The sequence below is a fragment of the Vulpes vulpes genome, chromosome 12, assembly GCF_048418805.1.
Source record: "Vulpes vulpes isolate BD-2025 chromosome 12, VulVul3, whole genome shotgun sequence".
In the NCBI taxonomy this organism is placed as follows: domain Eukaryota; kingdom Metazoa; phylum Chordata; class Mammalia; order Carnivora; family Canidae; genus Vulpes; species Vulpes vulpes.
The window spans coordinates 157,407,342-157,425,380 of record NC_132791.1 but is presented as its reverse complement, the minus strand read 5'-3'; the positions used below and the strand labels follow the sequence as shown (position 1 = coordinate 157,425,380).

The window sequence follows — 18,039 nt, the reverse complement described above, 5'->3', positions numbered from 1 at the left end:
GCACATTTGCTTAATCCTACAGTATATATAAAAGAGTTTTCAGAATTGCTATACCTAACTACAGTGAAACACAGACCTGCTAAAAAAAAGAGTTGAAGATTCATTTGCTGTTCTTTTTTTTTTTTCTTCCTAGACTGAGGGTATAATCAAGGTACTAAGCAGATGGATGTATTTAGGTTCTCTTATTTCCTCTTCTTATACAATAGGTCGTAGGCACTTTGCATTTATTACCTAACAATATGCCTTGAAAATCACCCCATGTCAGTTCATATTTCCATCCTTTTTTTTAAAGATTTTTTTTTCTTAAGATTTTATTTATTTATTCATGAGAGAGAGAGAGAGGCAGAAACACAGGCAGAGGGAGAAGCAGGCTCCATGCAGGGAGCCTGATGTGGGACTCGATCCCGGGTCTCCAGGATCAGGCCCTGGGCTGAAGGTGGTGCTAAACCGCTGAGCCACCCTGGTTGCCCCCATTCTTTTTTTTTAAGTAATCGCTACTCCTATCATGGGGCTCAAAATCAGGACCTGGAGATCAAGAGTCACATGTTCTACCAACTGAGACAGCCTGGTGTCTTAATATTTCCATTCTTTTAAAAACTTTTTGAATGGCAAACTATATAATATAAAATTTACCATCTTAATATAAAATTAAGATGGTAAGTATACAGTTCAGTGATATTAAGTACCTTCATAATGTTGTGCAACCATCACCACTATCCATCTCCATAGCTCTTTTCATCTTGTAAAACTGAAATTATATATATGCATTAAACACTAACTCCTCATTCCCCTCTCTCTACAGACCCTGGCAAACGCCATTCTACTTTCTGTTTCTATGATTTTGACTAAGTACTTCATATGAATGGAATCATAGAGTATTTGTCTTTTTGTGATTGGATTATTTCACTTAGCATAATGTCCTCAAGGTTCATCCATGTTGTAACATATTGCAGAATTTCCTTCTCTTTTAAGATTGAATAATATATATGTATATGTGTGTGTGTGTGTGTGTGTGTGTGTGTGCGTGCGCACATTTTTCCGTATCCAGTTAATGTCTTTGGACACTTGAGTTGCTTCCATGTTGCTTTCAACTATTGTGAATAATGCTGCTATGAACCGGGTATTCAGATACCATTTTGAGACTCTTGTTTTCAGTTCTTTTGGTATATACCCAGACTTAGAGTTGATGGATCATATGGTAATTCCAGTTTTAATTTGTTGAAGAACTGCCACACTGTTTTCCACAGCAGCTGTACAATTATATATTCCCACAGTGCATAAATATTCCAATTTCTCCACATCCTTATCAACACTTTTTTTTTTTTTTTTTTTTTTAAGATTTTATATATTTATTTGGGCAGCCCCCGTGGCTCGCGGTTTGGCGCCGCCTTCGGCCCAGGGTGTGATCCTGGAGACCCGGGATTAAGTCTCATGTTGGGCTCCCTGCCTGGAGCCTGCTTCTCCCTCTGCCTCTCTTTCTCTCTGTGTGTCTCTCACAAATAGATAAAATCTTAAAAAAAAAAAAAAAGATTTTATCTATTTATTTGACAGAGCACAAGCAGGGGGGAGTGGCAGGCAGAGGGAGAAAGAGAAGCAGCCCTTCTGGCTGAACAAGGAGCCCAATGTGGGGCTTAAACCCAGGACCCTGGGATCATGACCTGAGCCAAAGGCAGACGCTTCACTGACTGAGCCATGCAGGTGCCCCAACACTTGTTACTTTCTGTTTTTGTTTTTAAATGGTAATAATCCTAGTGAGGGTGAGGTGGTATCTCATTGAAGTTTTGATTTGCATTTCCCTACTGTCAGTGATTATTAAGCATGGTTTCATGAGCTTATTGGCTATTTGTTTCTTTGGAGAAGGTCTTACTCAACTCCTTTGCCCATTTTTGAGTAGGGTTACTTGTTTTTTGTCATTGTGTATAGGAGTTTTCTCTATATTGTGAATATAGATACCTATTCATGTATCCATCCCTTACCGGATATATGATTTGCTGATACTTTCCCCTTTCTGTGGGTTTCTTTTTTACTCTGTTGATGCACAAAATTAAAAATTTTTGGTCTGAGGTGCCTGGCTGGATCAGTTGGTAGAGCATATGACTCTTGATCTCAGGGTTGTGAGTTCAAGCCCCACGTTGAGTGTAGAGATTACTTTAAAAAAAATTTTTTTTTTTTTAGGTCCAATATATAGACTTTTTTTCTTTTGTTGCTTTGGTATCCTATCCAATAAATCATTGCCATGCCATTGTCATGAAGTTTCATGTTTCCTTTTTTTTTTTTTTTTTTCATGTTTCCTTCTAAGAGTTAAATAGTTTTAGGTTTTATGTTTAGGTCTTTGATCCATTTGGAGTTAATTTTTTACATGGTGTAAAGTAAGGGCCCACAACTTTATTCTGCATGTGCATATCCAGTTTACTTAGCACAATTTCTTTTTTTTAAATTTTTTTAAAGATTTTTATTTATTCATAGAGATGCAGAGAGAGAGAGGCAGAGACACAGGCAGAGGGAGAAGCAGGCTCCATGCAGAGAGCCTGACGTGGGACTTGATCCAGCGTCTCCAGGATCACGCCCTGGGCTGCAGGCGGCCCTAAACCGCTGCACCACCGGGGCTGCCCACTTAGCACAATTTCTTAAAAAAAAAAAAAAAAGACTGTACTTTCCTTGTTGAATGGTTATGGAACCCTTGTCAAAAATCATTTGACCACATATATGATCATATATGCAAGTGATTGTTTTAGGAGCTTTTTATTCTATTCTATTTCTCTATATGTCTATCTTTATGCCAGTACCACACTGTTTTGATTACTGTAGCTTTATAGTTAAGTTTTGAAATTAGGAAGGTAAGTTATCCAGTTTTGTTCTTTTTCAAGATGGCTTTGTCTAGTTGGGGTTCCTTGGAACTCCTTATGAAATTAGGATGGGCTTTTCTGTTTCTGTAAAAAAAAAAAATCTCTTTAGGAGTTTGGTAGGGATTACCTTGAATATGTAGATCATTTTGGGTAATATTGATATCTTAAGTCTTTGATCCACGAACATGTCTTTCCATTTATTTATGACTTTAATTTCTTTTTTTTTTTAAATATTTATTTATTCATGAAAGACACGGAGAAAGAGGCAGAGATGTAGGCAGAGGGAGAAGCAGGCTCCATGCAGGAAGCCTGATGTGGGACTTGATCTCAGGACTATAGGATCTCATCCTGAGCCAAAGGCAGAAGCTCAACCGCTGAGCCACCCACGCGTCCCTGTGTCTTTCATTTCTTAATTAACTTTTTATCAGTGTTTTATAGTTTTCATTGTGTCTTTCACCTTCTGAGCTAATTCCTAAGTACTTTGTTTTATTATTATAAATGGAATTGTTTTAATAATTTCCTTTGTAGATTATTCATTGTTATAGAAATATTGCTGATTTTTAAAAAAGATTTGAGAGAGTGAGAGTGAGTGGGGGGAGGGGCAGAGAGAGGGAATCCACAAGCAGACTTCCTGTTGAGTGTAGAACCAGATGTAGGACTTGATTTCACAGCCTTGAGATCATGACCTGAGCTGAAACCAAGAGTTGCATACTCAACCTACTGAGCCATCTAGATAAGCCAAGATGTAGCTGATTTTTGTATGTTGGCTTTGTTTCCTGCAATTCTTAGTTCATTTATTAGTGCTCATGGTTTCTTTGTGTGTGCGTGGAATCTTTAGGCTTTTCTGCATATGAGAGGATATTATCTACGAACAGATAATTTTACTTTTTCCTTTGTAATTTGGATGTCTTTTATTTCATTATCTTGCCTAATTGCTCTAGCTAGGACTTCAGTACCCACTTTATTTCATTATCTTGCCTAATTGCTCTAGCTAGGACTTCATTCAGTACCCACTGAAAGCGGTGCTAAGGGGGAAATTTATAGCTATAAATGCTTAAATTAAGAAAACAAAAAAATCTCACATCAACAACTATCTTTACAACTTAAGAAACAAGAAAAAGAACAAATTAAACCCAAAACTAGCAGAATGAAGGAAATCATAATGATTATAAGCAAAGATAAATGAAATTGAGAATAACAAAATTAGTAAAACCAAAAGTTGGTTCTTTGAATAAAACATACAAACCATTAGCTACCAGATGGACTAAGAAAAAAAGAGAGGATTCAAAATACTAAAATCTGAAATCAATGTGGGGATATTCCTACCAATTCCTATCCAAAAATCATAAAAGTATTATGAACAATTATGCTGCAATAAATTGAATGACCTAGATGAAATGGACAAATTTCTAGAAACATAAGACTTAATAAGACTAAATCCAGAAAAAATAGAAAATTTCAAGAGACCTATAACTTAGTAAGGAGATTTTTCTTGTTTTCTTAATTTAAGCATTTATAGCTATAAATTTCCCCCTTAGCACCGCTTTCAGTGTGTCCTATAAGGTTTAGTATGCTGTATTTTTGTTTCCATTGTCTCTAAATATTTTCCAATTTCTCTGTGATTTTCTTCTTTGAGCTATTGGTTGTTTAAGAGTATATTACTTGGAGAACTGGGTGACAGGCACTATGGAGGGTACTTGATGGGATGAGCACAGGGTGTTATGCTGTATGCTGGCAAATTAAATTTAAATTTTAAAAAAGTATATTACCTAATTTCCATAAATTTATAAATTTTCTGGGTTTACCTCTATTCTAACTTCATCTTGTTTTCAGAAAAGACAGCTTTGTATAGGTCTCTTTTAAAAAAATCTATTGAATCCTAATTTTTGGTCTGACCTATGGTCTATCCTGGAAAAGTCCCGTGTGCACTTCAAAGAGTGTGGATGCTAGTGTTGTTGGTAGAGTGTTTTCATATGTCTGTTAGACCTAGTTGGTTTATTGTGTTAGGGCCTGTTTCTTTACTTCTGTCTGGTTGTTCTATCCATTATTGAGTGGGTTGTTAAAGTCTCCATTATTGTAGAAATATCTATTTTTCCATTTAATTCTGTCAGTTTTTGTGTCATGTTTTAGTGGTCTGTCATTAGGTACATAGATGTTTGGGCTTATCATATCTTCTTGCTGTTGTACTGAACCTTTTATTAATATATAATGTCAGTTTGCTTCTTGTAACCTCTTTTGATTTAAAGTCTACTTTGTGTAAAGTACTATAGTCAGCCCTACTCTCTTTTGGTTATATTTGCATGGAATATCTTTTTCCATCCTTTCATTTTTCATGTTGTTGTGTCTTTGGTTCTGAAGTGGGTCTCTTATAGACCGTGTATAGTTGGATCATGTGTTTTTTTATTAATTCTTCCAATCTTTGTCTTTTGATTGTAGCATTTAATCCATCTACATTTCAAGCAATTAGTGATAAGGAGGGACTTATGTCATTTTGCTCTGTGGTTTCTATATGTTCTGTAGCTTTTTTGTTCCTCATTTCCTGTTTTTTTTTTGTTGTTGTTGTTTGTTTAGCTGTTTTTTTTTTTTTTTTTTATAACAAAATGTTTAACCCTCTTTCTCTTTTCCTTTTGTGTATATTCTGTAACTATTTTCTTTTGGTTATCATGGAGTTACATTTAACATCCTAAAGTTAATTTGAATTTATACCAGCTTCACCTCAATAACATAAAAAACTGCTAATTTACATCTTTATCCCCACCCTTTTAATCAATGATGTCCCCAAATTACATCATTATACAGTGTCTGCCCCAGAGTTTAAAATGGTAATAACTTTTGATCCATTTGCCTATTAAATTATGTAGAAAATGGGGGCACCTTGGTGGCTTAGTCAATTAAGTATCTATCTTTGGCTCAAGTCATGATGTCTGGGTCCTGCAGTTGAGCCCCATGTTGGGCTCCCTGCTCAGCAGGGGAGTCTACTGCTCCCTCTACTTTTCCCCTCCTTCCTGCTCATGCTCTCTCTAAAATAAAAAGATAAAATTTATAAATTATGTGGAAAACAAAATTTGGAGTTACAAACCAAAGTTATAACAGTTTTTAGAGTAATATTTTTTTAGAAAATGTATTAGTTTCTTGAATACTATAGAAAACAAAAAGAGTCACAAACAAGTTTTTGCGTTTGTTTTTTGTTTGTTTTGTTTTTAAGTAATTTGTACACCCAACATGGGGCTTGAACCCACAACCCCAAGATCAAGAGTCACATACTCTGCCAACTGAACCAGCCAGGGACTCCTACAAACCAGTTTTAATATATCTCTAGCTTTTTAAATTGCCCTTGTGTTTACCTTTATTGAGATCTTTATTGCTTCATTTGATTTCTTCTTACTGTCTAGTGTTACTTTATTTTACACTGCAGGATTCCTTTGAGCATATCTTACAGGGCAGGTCTAGTGGTAATGAACTTCTTCAGCTTTTGTTTATCTGGGAATATCTTGATTTCTCCCTCACATTTGAAGGGCAGTTTTGCTGGATATAGAATTCTTGATTGACAGGGGTTTTTGTGTGTGTGTTTTGTTTGTTTGTTTCCTTTTAACAATTTGAACATATTGGCCCACTGTCTTCTGGCCTTCAAAGTTTCTGATGAGAAATCTGGAGATAATCTCATTAAGCACCCCTTGTGTGTGATTTGCTTCTCTCTCACTGCTTCCAAGACTTTGTCTCTCTTTAGCCTTCAAAAATTTGATTATAGTGTGTCCTGGTGTGAGTCTTCTTGAGTTCATCTTACTTTGGAACTCCTAGGATGCTTATATTCATGTCTTTCATCAAATTTGGAAGTTTTCAGCCATGTTGTTTTTTGAATATTCTTTTTGTCCCTTCTCGCCACCACCTTCTTCTGGGACTCCCACAATGTTTAGTTTGGTCTGCTTGTTGGTATTTCATAAGTTCTTGAAGCTCCGTTCACTTTTTTAGGTCTTTTTGCTTTCTGTTCCTCTGATTCAATAATCTCCGTTGTCCTGTCTTCAACTTGGTTGATTCTTCTGCCTGCTCAAATATGCCTTTGAGTCCCTCTAGTGAGTTTTGTATTTCAGTTATTGTACTTTTCCAAGATTTCTTTTCTTTTTCTGTTTTCTGTCTGTTGGTTTTTCTCTTTTGTTCATACATCATTTCCTTGACTTTATATCTTCTTTCAGTTCTTTGAATATCTTTAAGAATCATGGTCTAGAAGTCTTTCCTAAAAGATCTTCCATCAGGTTTTTTTTTTATAGGAACAGTCTCTGTGGATTTCTTTTTCTCTTAAATGAGCCATACCTCCCTATTGTTTAGCATGTCTTGTGATTTTTTTTCTTGTTGAAAACTGGACATTGGGACTAACAATATGTATGGTAACTCTGGAAATCAGATTGTTTCCTTTCTCTAATCTCTTTGCTGTTTGTTACTGTTTTTGTTTTGTTTGGATCTGTGCCAAGTATCAGCCTGAGATATAAAATATAAGGTCTTTTTAGCTCTTTTCTGAGCCTTTTCTTGGGTACATACAGTCACTTTGGAATTTTCTCTGTATATGCATTTGTGCGTTTTGGAGGGTTTTGTTAGATTTTTATTTCAGAGAAAGGTGAAGCACAAATGGGGAGGGGTAGAGGGAGAGGGACAAGCAGACTCCCCACTGAGCACAGAGCCTGGCTCGGGCTTGAACCCAGGACTCTGAGATCATGACCTGAGCTGAAGTCAGACACTTAACTAAGTTACCCAGGTACCCCTATGCATTTGTTTTGGATGTCTTAGTCTTTAATGTCCGGCTCCCCAAATTGGAAAAAGAATTAAATGAAGACAAGGGAGATATAAAGGATACTAATCCTTTACCTTCCCTGGAAATCACTTTGGTTGAAGGGAGGGAGACATTGAACAGTTGGGGAGGTGCAACAGCAGTGACTGCTCACTTGTTTGTACCTATTAGAAGCAGCAATCTGTGATCAGAAAACCGATCCCTGATAAATGGAGGATATGGTCCTTTTCCCCATTCTGGCTCCCACCAACTAAGTGCATGCTGCTCTGGGTGTACTGGCTGGGGAATGGACAGCTGCTATTGTGCTAAGAGCTGAAATTAATGGAAACAAGTCACAACTTACTGTCCAAGGCTTCTTCTGGAAATTGTAAGCCTTTAATAAACTCCAGAGTTCCTGGGTAGCTCTGTCATTACGTGTCTGCTTTTGGCTCAGGTCATGAACCTAGGGTCCTGGGATTGAGCCCCAAGTCTCCCTCACCTTCTGTCCCTCTTCCTGCTCGTGTGCATGTGCTCTCTCCCTCTCTTTCTTTCTCTCTCTCAAATAAATAAATAAAATAAAATAAACTCCAGAGTTCCAACATAGTTATGTTAGACAAAGTTTCCCAATGTGCTTGTTCACTCTGTGGGGAGACTGATCTATAATTAAATACATTAAATGGTCACCATCTGTCCTTTTGCCACAGTTGTACTCAGTCATCTCTTGGTTGTATGAAACTTATCCTCTAGTAGATTTTTCAGGAAGGAGATTTATGTCCTACTCTCTTGAGTTCTTGTTATTCATTTTCAGTCTTTTATAGCCTTGCTATTTGAAGTATAGCTTGGCTGGGTATAAAATCCTTGTTTACCTTTTTCTTCCTGGTTCCTTGAAACAATTTCTTCACTGGTGACTTAGTATGTATGTTGCTTGTTAAGTCTGATGACAGTCTAATTCTCTGTGTAATTTATTTGATCTTTTTATAAGCCCTGAAGATTTTTTTCTTTGTTTTTTTAAATTTAGTCCTTGTACTGTGATACGTCTCAGATGATCTAGGTTAGTTGTTCCCAGAACTTGGTGGATTCTTTCAGTGTATTGATTTAGGTCTTCTTTTTTTTAAATTATTTTTATTTCTGGAAAGCTTTCCTAGATAATAGTTTTAAATACTAGTTAGTTTCCCCCTCAGGAACTTCAAATATATGTATCATGGATCTTTGTCTTTCTTCCATATCAACACTCAGTCTTAGATCAGTTTTGTTCTTCTTTTTAAAAAATTTTGTTTTCTTGAATTTCTTCTCCTTACTAAATTTTGATTCAAATCCATCCTTCTTTGAGTACCTTGTAAGTTAGTTTTTTTATATTTGATATAATTTTATCTCTTTCTTTCCATTTTAATGAGTTGTTTCATCTTTTTGTTGAAGTTATTTTTTTCACATTCCAAAATGCTTATGGTAATTCAGTTTAAAGTGCCGTGTTAAAATTTTCTTCTGATTTGTTGTTGGGTCTTTTTTTGTTTTTGTTTTTCAAATAAGCTCCACACCCAGCGTGGAGCCTAACACAGGGCTTGAACTCATGACCTTGAGATCAAGACCTGAGCTGAGATGAGGAGTTAGACACTTAACTGAGACACCCAGGTACTCCTGTTGTTGGTTTATAGAAAAGAATTTTGCTTAGCTGAAACGTGTAGATTTCCTGCTTACATATTTCTTACAATAATAGCTTTATATGGAATTGGTTTGAATTTTATATTTTTTGTTATTTAATTGACATAGTTCCTCATGTCCATTAGTGATGTCAGTTAGCAATATGAGGTTTTTTTCAGTGATGTTACTGGTCATGATACAGTAGAGAGGGGAGTGGTTTTTTTAATTTTGTTTTATAAGATACTGAGTTTTCTCCCTTATTTTCTTTTTTTTTCCCTTCACTACCCAGGAATGCTGAAAGTTGGGTCATATATAGTTTTATTTGCATTCCTTGTTAATTTTTTGTTTTGGATCTGGGGAGGGGATACTATTATCTTCCAGACCCAGAGTCTATGTATAGATTTTTAAAAACTATTACTTAAATGGTAACAAGGAAGAATTATGTTAACATATAATAAAAAATATTACTATAAAAGTTAATTCCCTTTTCCATTTTAGTTATTTTATGTGGCCTTTTTTCTTTCTCTTATTGTCTAATTTGTCCTATGTAAATACTTAGAAGACATGCAGTCATGGTTATTGATTGTTTAAAAATTTATGTGCTCCCCATTGTTCAGTTGAGGTCTTAACTGTAATGTAGTTATAGGGAGATGGTATTTGAATTTGGCTCCATCACTTAATTGGTTTGTTAAATTTAGTGCCTTCCTTCACTTCTCTGGCCCCATCTGGAAAAATGAGGTTGAGGTGAACATTTCCATATTAGACTTAGGATTCAATAGAGCAACTTTGTAAAACATCTGAAACATTTAATTGAGCACTTGTCATTGTTTCAAATACTCCAAGCATCTAAAAAAGCCTGAACTGTGAAACCTATTGGTAACGTCTTTCTTTTTCAGGTTGCTGGAGGAGCCAATGTGACTCAGATTTCAGAAGCACTGAGCCGATACAGGAATAGGTCATGTTTTATGAAGGAAGCTCTCTATAGGCTCTTCACAGAGACATTTTCAATGCAGGTAACCATGCCTGCTATTTTAAAGGTAACTATACTTCAGAAAGGCTTTTGCTACTACTTTTTACTTAGTTCGGTTAAAGCTATTTACCAAACAGAGTACAACAACTTATGTGCCTTATTCTATAGTGAGCCAAAAAGTACCCTCATGGAAAAAGGAAAACAATGTTTGGTTTAACTGCCAGATCATCTCTCATTTTAAGCATCTAAATTAGTTAGAATCATCCAGTGTTTTGGTTTAGTCTGAGAAAGGAGTTTACGACATTTGTACTATTTTGCCTAAAATAGGATATCTTAATCTATAAACATGTATTCACTTTACCCTAAATGTTTTTTCTTGTTTATTCATTTGTTTACTCTTTAAAATATAATAAAGAGTTTTATTATAAAACTGGTTTTCTAAAAGAAAACAACAATGTCTCCAACAGAATTGGGGCAAAGTATAATATTTGAAGGTGGCCAGATCTACTACTTAACAGTATTTTGTGAGTAAAGTAAAATTAGCAGTATTGATAGGGCCAGACTTTACTTTGGTTTACAGAAGAATGAGTTTATTTTAAATGTTATTGGAAATACTGAGTGGTTTGAAAGAAAAGAGCAATTATTTAAAGTGAAATGTAAAATGAAAATGAAGAATTGAAGCCACTTTGTCTTTATTATTTGTAATTCTTTATAGTTCCTTTAAAAAATTGGGTGTTTCTGTACTGTGAGAGATTAGATTTATTCGTAACTTAAAAGTATACTGTATAAAGTGGAAAAAAAACTCTGGACCTTTGTTTCCCATTAGAAATGAGATTGAATTAGATTGAATTAGATTGAATTAAAAGTCCTTTTCATATCTAGGATTCTGTGATTTTTTAAAATCAAGTTTTGTGTTTTTTTTTATTTCTACATATTTAACTTACAGATGACAATCCAGTGAAATCCTAGGAATAGTTTAGCAATATAGAAAAAAGTCCTCTTCCATACTTGAAATGTGTCTTAGGTCTGTCTCTAGGCTCTGTTACTCAGAGTGAGGGGCTCTGGTCTCTTAAAAATCATGGTTCATGCCAATATCAGACTGGTTTCTGAGCTAGAGAGAGACAGAACAGATTGTATTGTTGCTGAATGGTAGTGCAGGTGTGGTCTAAGCTTAGTACAACACCTTCATGTTACCTCTGTGTTTTAGGTCTTCCACAGTCTGTCCCCTAAAGACCTCTCTACTGTTATGTTTGCAGTTTTCAAATTTGTTCAAAATTCTGTTAAATTCAGATTTTTTCCTCCTCTCTTGGTGGGTTCATCCCATCCTTTTGTCTGTTTTGTGTATTTCTTTATCACATTTCCCTTCCTTAGGAATCTCTTCTTTATTCCATCCCTACCGCCACCTCCTTCTGTCCAAATCTTATCTAAGATCCTTCCTAAATATGCTCTCTTAATGAAGAATACTGAGCCATACCAGAAATGAATGCTCCCTCCACAGCTACCTTAGGCAGCACTTTATATATACTTTTATGGTGCTTTTTTTTTTTTCCAGTTTCATATTTTGATAGCCTTAGCAATGTTATTTGTTTACATGCTATATTTTTTTCCACAAGGCTTTATGCTAAGGAATAGGGTGTGATTCATGTTTCTGTCCCCTGTAGTGCTTATCACAATGCCTTGTATGAAGTGAGGTTCAATAAATGGTTATGAAATCATGGAGGAAATGAAGTCCAGAGAAGGAGAGTGACTTGGCTAAAGTCTCACAGCTAGTTAATGGTTTCACTTGGATGGGTAGGTATTGCTGGTGTCCTAAAAAAGCAAATGCTGAGGATAGGAAAAAATGTTTCTGTCCCAATGAGCAAATATTTTTGCCAGCTAACACAAAAACAAGATAGTATGAAGAATGCTCATGTTGTCATATGCCACTAAAAACAAGTTCATCTTCAGCTTGTGGCTGTAGGAATGAGGAATCATCCATTGGATTTGCCAGTGCAGTTCACAGCCAGTGCTTGCGCCCTCAACTTAACACGCCAGGGCCTGGCCAGGGGGATGCCTGTTCGTCTGTTATCAGAGGTCACCTGTCTGCTTTTCAAGGCTCTGAAAAATTTCCCCCATTACCAGCAGGTAATTTGAATTGAATACTTGACTGCTTCTTCCTTCAGAACAAATATATGAAAAAATTATTATTAGCTATTATTAGTATTATTTTTTTTATTTTTTCATTACCCTGAAAGAGAGAGAGAATAGATAAGGAATCTTTTTGTTTAAAAAAAAAAAAAAAGGCATCTGTTTGTTATAGAAAAAAAAAATAGCAGATTTGGATAAGCATTTGGGTTTACATTTAAAAAAAGTTTTTTAGAAACCAGTAACCCAGAATCCATGTACTATTAACACTTCAACACATCCCTGTAGGCTTAAAAAAAAGTTAAATTAAAAGTGAAAGTTAAATTAAAAAAAAAAAGTTAAACTGAATTGAATCATAGATACAAATATAGAGGCTAAAAACTGTAAAACTTCTAGAAGGAAACAGGACAAAATATTTGTGACCTCAAAGTAGGCAAAGTTTTCTTAGGATACAAAAAGCACACATTCTAAAAGAAAAATAATAAATTAGAATTCATCAAAAAAAATTTTTTTTTTAATTTTTATTTATTTATGATAGTCACAGAGAGATAGAGAGAGAGGCAGAGACACAGGCAGAGGGAGAAGCAGGCTCCATGCACCGGGAGCCTGACGTGGGATTCTATCCTGGGTCTCCAGGATTGCACCCTGGGCCAAAGGCAGGCGCCAAACCACTGCGCCACCCAGGGATCCCTAGAATTCATCAAAATTAAAAGCTTCTCACATGCACACACACCCACAAATTGGAAAGGCTAAGTCATGGGCTGGGAAAAATGTTTATTTTGTGTATATGAGAAAGGACTTTTATAGAGAATATAAAGAATTCAGTAGCACAAGATGAATAAATCAATTTCTTAAGACAAAAGATTTGAGCACTTTACTGAAGATATGCACATGACAAATGAGCATGTGAAAAGATGCTCAGTATTTTTAGTTATCAGGGAAATGCAAATTAAAACCACATTGAAATACCACTGCATACCAAGATACTATTACACACCCTCTAGATTGGTTGAAATTTATTAATAAATATTTTACTTATTCATGAGAGAGAGACAGAGAGGGGCAGAGACACAAGCAGAAGGAGAAGCAGGCTCCTTGCAAGGAGTCCAATTCAAGACCCAATCCTGGATTCCGGGATCACACTCTAAGCTGAAGGCAGACGCTTAACCGATGAGCCACCCAGGTGTCCCAAGATTGGTTGAAATTAAAAGACTGACAAAGTGTTGACAAAGGTGTAGAGCAACTGAAATTCTCATGTATAGATGTTAAGAATTGTAAAATGAGAGATCCCTGGATGGCTCAGCAGTTTAGTGCCTGCCTTCGGTCCAGGGCGTGGTCCTGGGGTCCTGGGATCAAGTCACATCAGGCTCCCTGCATGGAGCCTGCTTCTCCCTCTGCCTGTGTCTGCTTCTCTCTCTGTGTGTCTCTCATGAATAAATAAATAAAATCTTAAAAAAAAAAAAAAAAAAGAATTGTAAAATGATAAAACTATCAGTTCAGTCTGGTAGTTTCTTTCAAAGTTAGACATACCTTTTTTACTACCTAGTCATTCCACTTCTAGAGAAACGAAATCATATTTTCATGCAAAAACTTATACGTGAATGTTCATAATGTCTTTATTCATAATACATCCCCTAAAGCTGAAAACTTTTCAGTTGTTGAATAGCAGGAGAATAGATAAATTGTGGTTTATTCATATAAGAAACTCCTATTTGGTACTAAAAAGTACTGATACATGCAACATGGATGAATATCAAAAACATTATATGCTGAGCAAAATAAGTCAGATACAGAAGAGTAGATACTATGATTTTATTTATGTGAAACTTGAGAAAAGATTAATCTGTAATGACAATGTAATTTTCTGGGGTTGGGGTTTGTAAGTTTGGGATTGACTAGAAGGTGGTATGTGCAACTCTTGGGGTGATGGAAATATTTTTTATCTCAGTTATGGTGATGGTAGATGGTAGTGGTTATACAGCTGTATCAATTTGCCAAATCTAATTTAAGTGTATACTTAAAATGGAAATTTTTAAAAAATAAAATAAGGTAGGTGGCCTTTCCTCATTAAAAAAAAAAAATCTGCACTTCCACTTTCTGAAACGGAAGCTCCTTCACAGTTTAGCATTAATTCCTTCATGGAAGGCATCAGTTGGAGTAACAACTACCCCTATAAAAGGGCATGAATTCTCCATTTGGCCATAATTTCCACCACTGCCCTGCTGTGTCACACTCAGCCCTCTTCACTTATTTATGTTACTGCCTAGTTTCTGTTGGCATTTCAGGCTTGCTGCCCCTGCTTCATACCCTGTACTTCAGTTAGACTGGCCTACTCATGGCCTTTCAAAGAGATGGTGTATTTTTCTATTCCTACAACTTTCTCAGGCAGCCTCCTCTTTCTTTCCTGTCCATATAGACTCAGTTCAACCCCTACCAGCCTTACGTTGCAAGTATAGCTCTAACACAGAGTTAGTTATGAGATCTGGTAAGGACATTTGTAGATGGCCAGGCTTCAGTAGTTGACTTGGATTGACACATAGGCAGGCCACTAGAGTTCAGAGGAAAGAGACCCCTTCCTTTGCCAGAAAAAAAAAAAAAAAAAAAAGTAGAGGGGGGTTATCCTTTAGGTAGAGGTGAATGATTAAATGAAGAACTTGGAGAGGGCCAGATACACAGTGAGTTCTCAGTAAGAAAAGTTCATTGGTGGCACCTTCCAAGTGCTTAGAATCTTTGTTTAGAAATGAGGTATACCTTTGCTCAAAATTATTTTTCTTTATTTCCTTAAAGTTACAGAAGAATTGTCTTCTCTCCTTAACTAATTCCAGGATTCTTGTGGATGTTCCATTTGACAGGCAAGTATAAAACTTGGTCATCTGATTTTGGGATATTTACCAGTGTTATTCTGAACATTGTTGACTTTTGGTTATTAGCTTCTTAGCAAGGGTTTGATTAAGGCTGGGCTAAGGTGTTTGAGGAGGATGTTCTGTTGAGCCTCTGCCACAGAGGTGATTGAAAGTCCCCTACAGGGGCAGCCTGGGTGGCTCAGCGGTTTAGCGCCGCCTTCAGCCCAGGGCATGATCCTGGAGACCCGGGATGGAGTCCCATGTCAGGCTCCTTGCATGGAGCCTGCTTCTCCCTCTGCCTGTGTCTCTGCCTCTCTCTCTCTCTCTTTCTCTCTCATGAATAAATAGATAAAATCTTAAAAAAAAAAAAAAAAGTCCCCTATAGATAACCCTAGAACAACGTGGGGGGTTAGGAACACTGACCTCCCTTATCCCCATCTTGCGAAGTCAAAAATGCACGTATAACTTTTTTTTGAGATTTTATTTATTTATTCATGAAAGACACAGAGAAAGGCAGACACATAGGCAGAGGGAGAAGCAGGCTCCAGGCAGGGAGCCTGACATGGGACTTGATCCCGGGACTCCGGGATCACACCCTGGGCCAAAGGCAGGCGCTAAACTGTTGAGCCACCCAGGGATCCCCACGTATAACTTTTAAGTCACCAAAAACTTTACTCATAGCCTCTTGTTGACTGGAAAGTTTTAGTGATAAACAGTTGATTAACATGTATTTTGTATGTTAAGTGTTATATATTATATTCTACAATGAAGTAACTTAGGGAAAAAAAATGTTACTAAGAAAAATCATAAAGAAGAGAAAGTACAATACATTTTCAGTACTGTATTTATTGATACCAAAAGCTTATATTATCTGTTTAGAAGATGAATTATCTGTCAGTACCCACAACCGTATCATCTTATATGATACAAAACACTATAGATGTTGTATGTGTTACTAAAACTAGATATCAAAAATGAAAAGGTAGGGATGCCTGGGTGGCTCACTCAGTTAAATGTCCAACTCTTGGTTTTGGCTCAGGTCATGATCTCAGCTTGGGCTCCACGCTCAGCTGTGAGTCTACTTCTCCCTTCTCTCCCTCTCCCCATCCTCCTGCGCATGTCCTTTTCCTCTAAATAGATCTTTACAAAAAGAAAGAAAAGGTAATGTGGGGTGCCTGGCTGGCTCAGTTAGTAGAGCATATAACTCTTGATCTCGTGGTTGTTAGTTTAAGCTCCATGTCAGGGGTGATGTTTACTTAGAGAGAAAAAAAAGAAAAGATATTATGAAAAAGAAATACTTGGACAGCCTGGGTGGCTCAGCGGCTTAGCACCACCTACAGCTCAGGGCGTGAGCCTGGAGACCTGGGATCGAGTCCCACATCGGGCTCCCTGCATGGAGCCTGCTTCTCCCCCTGCCTGTGTGTCTGCCTCTCTGTGTGTGTGTGTGTGTGTGTGTGTGTGTGTGTGTGTGTGTGTCTCTCATGAATAAATAAATAAAAGCTTTAAAAAGAAAAAGAAATACTTATTTACAGAGCGCCCGGGTGGCTCACTTTGTTAGGCATCTGACTCTTGATTTGGACTCAGGTCATGATCTTGGGGTCATGAGATGGAACCCTCCATCAGAGTGTACCTGTGTATTGCATTCTCTGTGTGTGTGATATTTAATCACACATTGTGATTAAATCACACATTGTGATTTAATCACACATTGTGTGTGTATATATCTATATCTATATCTATATATATAAATTTATACACACACAGAGGTATATTCATGCATGGGATAATGAAGAAGCAGCAATATGATTGCTTTATGGTACTGTATATAATCAATAGAGTTGCTTCATGGTAGCCTAGCCTTACACTATTGAATGAATCACTATAAAATTTTTATGGCATATAATATAGCAGTCATATTTATAATACAATATTGTAAATATTGTTACATAAAAAAAACTACCTACCTGTAATGATAGACTGATAACACAGTTTCTACAATTATGGCAGAAAGGCATATTATATGGTAATGTAATTCTTTGAAAGCAAAGTTATAAGCTGTAAGAAAACTAACACATTGCTAATTTTATATTAAATATCACTTACCGGGCAGCCCCAGTGGTGCAGCAGTTTAGCACTGCCTGCAGCCCAGGGTGTGATCCTGGAGACCTGGGATCAAGTCCCATGTCAGGCTCCTTGAATGGAGCCTGCTTCTCCCTCTGCTTGTGTCTCTGCCTCTCTCTCTCTCTGTCTCTCTCATGAATAAATAAATAAAATATTTTAAAATAAATAAATATCACTTACCTTATGCATAGGTAGAGGTAGGCTATTCACTTCCATGCAAGTCTTGCATGTGATATTCTGGATCACGAATACTTAGGTGGTGATGATGATGACACAGAAACATTTCATAGTTGCTATACGGTTATTAGATGTTCACATGAAAATACACGACAGATAATGCTTATTAACTGTAAGCATGATGATTATTTACTCTTCATTAAGTGTGACTAGATCATCATAAAGGTCTTTATCCTCATTGTTTTCATGTTAAGTAGGCTGAGGAGGGGTTGGTCTTGCTATCTTGGGGGTGGAAGAGGGGAAGAGGTGGAAGAAGTGGAAGGCGAGGCTGGTACAGTTGGTGTACCTTGACAGAAATACATCATAACTTCTGTCTGACTTCTTTGCTTCTTCATTTTTCTAAAAATATTTCTATATAGTACCGATCCTTCTTCCACCATTTGCTTTAGTTTCTTTGCTCATATCCTATCATCCATGTCATAAAAGAAGCCAAGAGCAGTCTTGAATAATGAGACCCTTCTGCCAGATAATCTAATGTCAGTTTATTTTCTGGCACTGCTT

The 18,039-nt window shown here is 36.5% G+C and overlaps 1 protein-coding gene across 9 annotated transcripts in view; it reads left to right on the top strand.

Annotated features, from left to right (window-relative positions):
* The window catches only part of ZYG11A (zyg-11 family member A, cell cycle regulator), a 73,363-nt gene that overhangs the window by 37,429 nt on the left and 17,895 nt on the right, over positions 1-18,039 (top strand). For all 9 annotated transcript variants that reach the window (XR_011996002.1, XR_011996003.1, XM_072730893.1 and 6 more), the window contains 3 exons: positions 10,140-10,280; positions 12,161-12,337; positions 15,125-15,189. Coding sequence is in view for 7 of the 9 variants with exons in the window: in XM_072730893.1 (XP_072586994.1) it covers positions 10,140-10,280; positions 12,161-12,337; positions 15,125-15,189 (383 nt within the window). In the remaining 2 variants the exon portion in view is untranslated. The remainder of the gene's footprint in view (positions 1-10,139; positions 10,281-12,160; positions 12,338-15,124; positions 15,190-18,039) is intronic.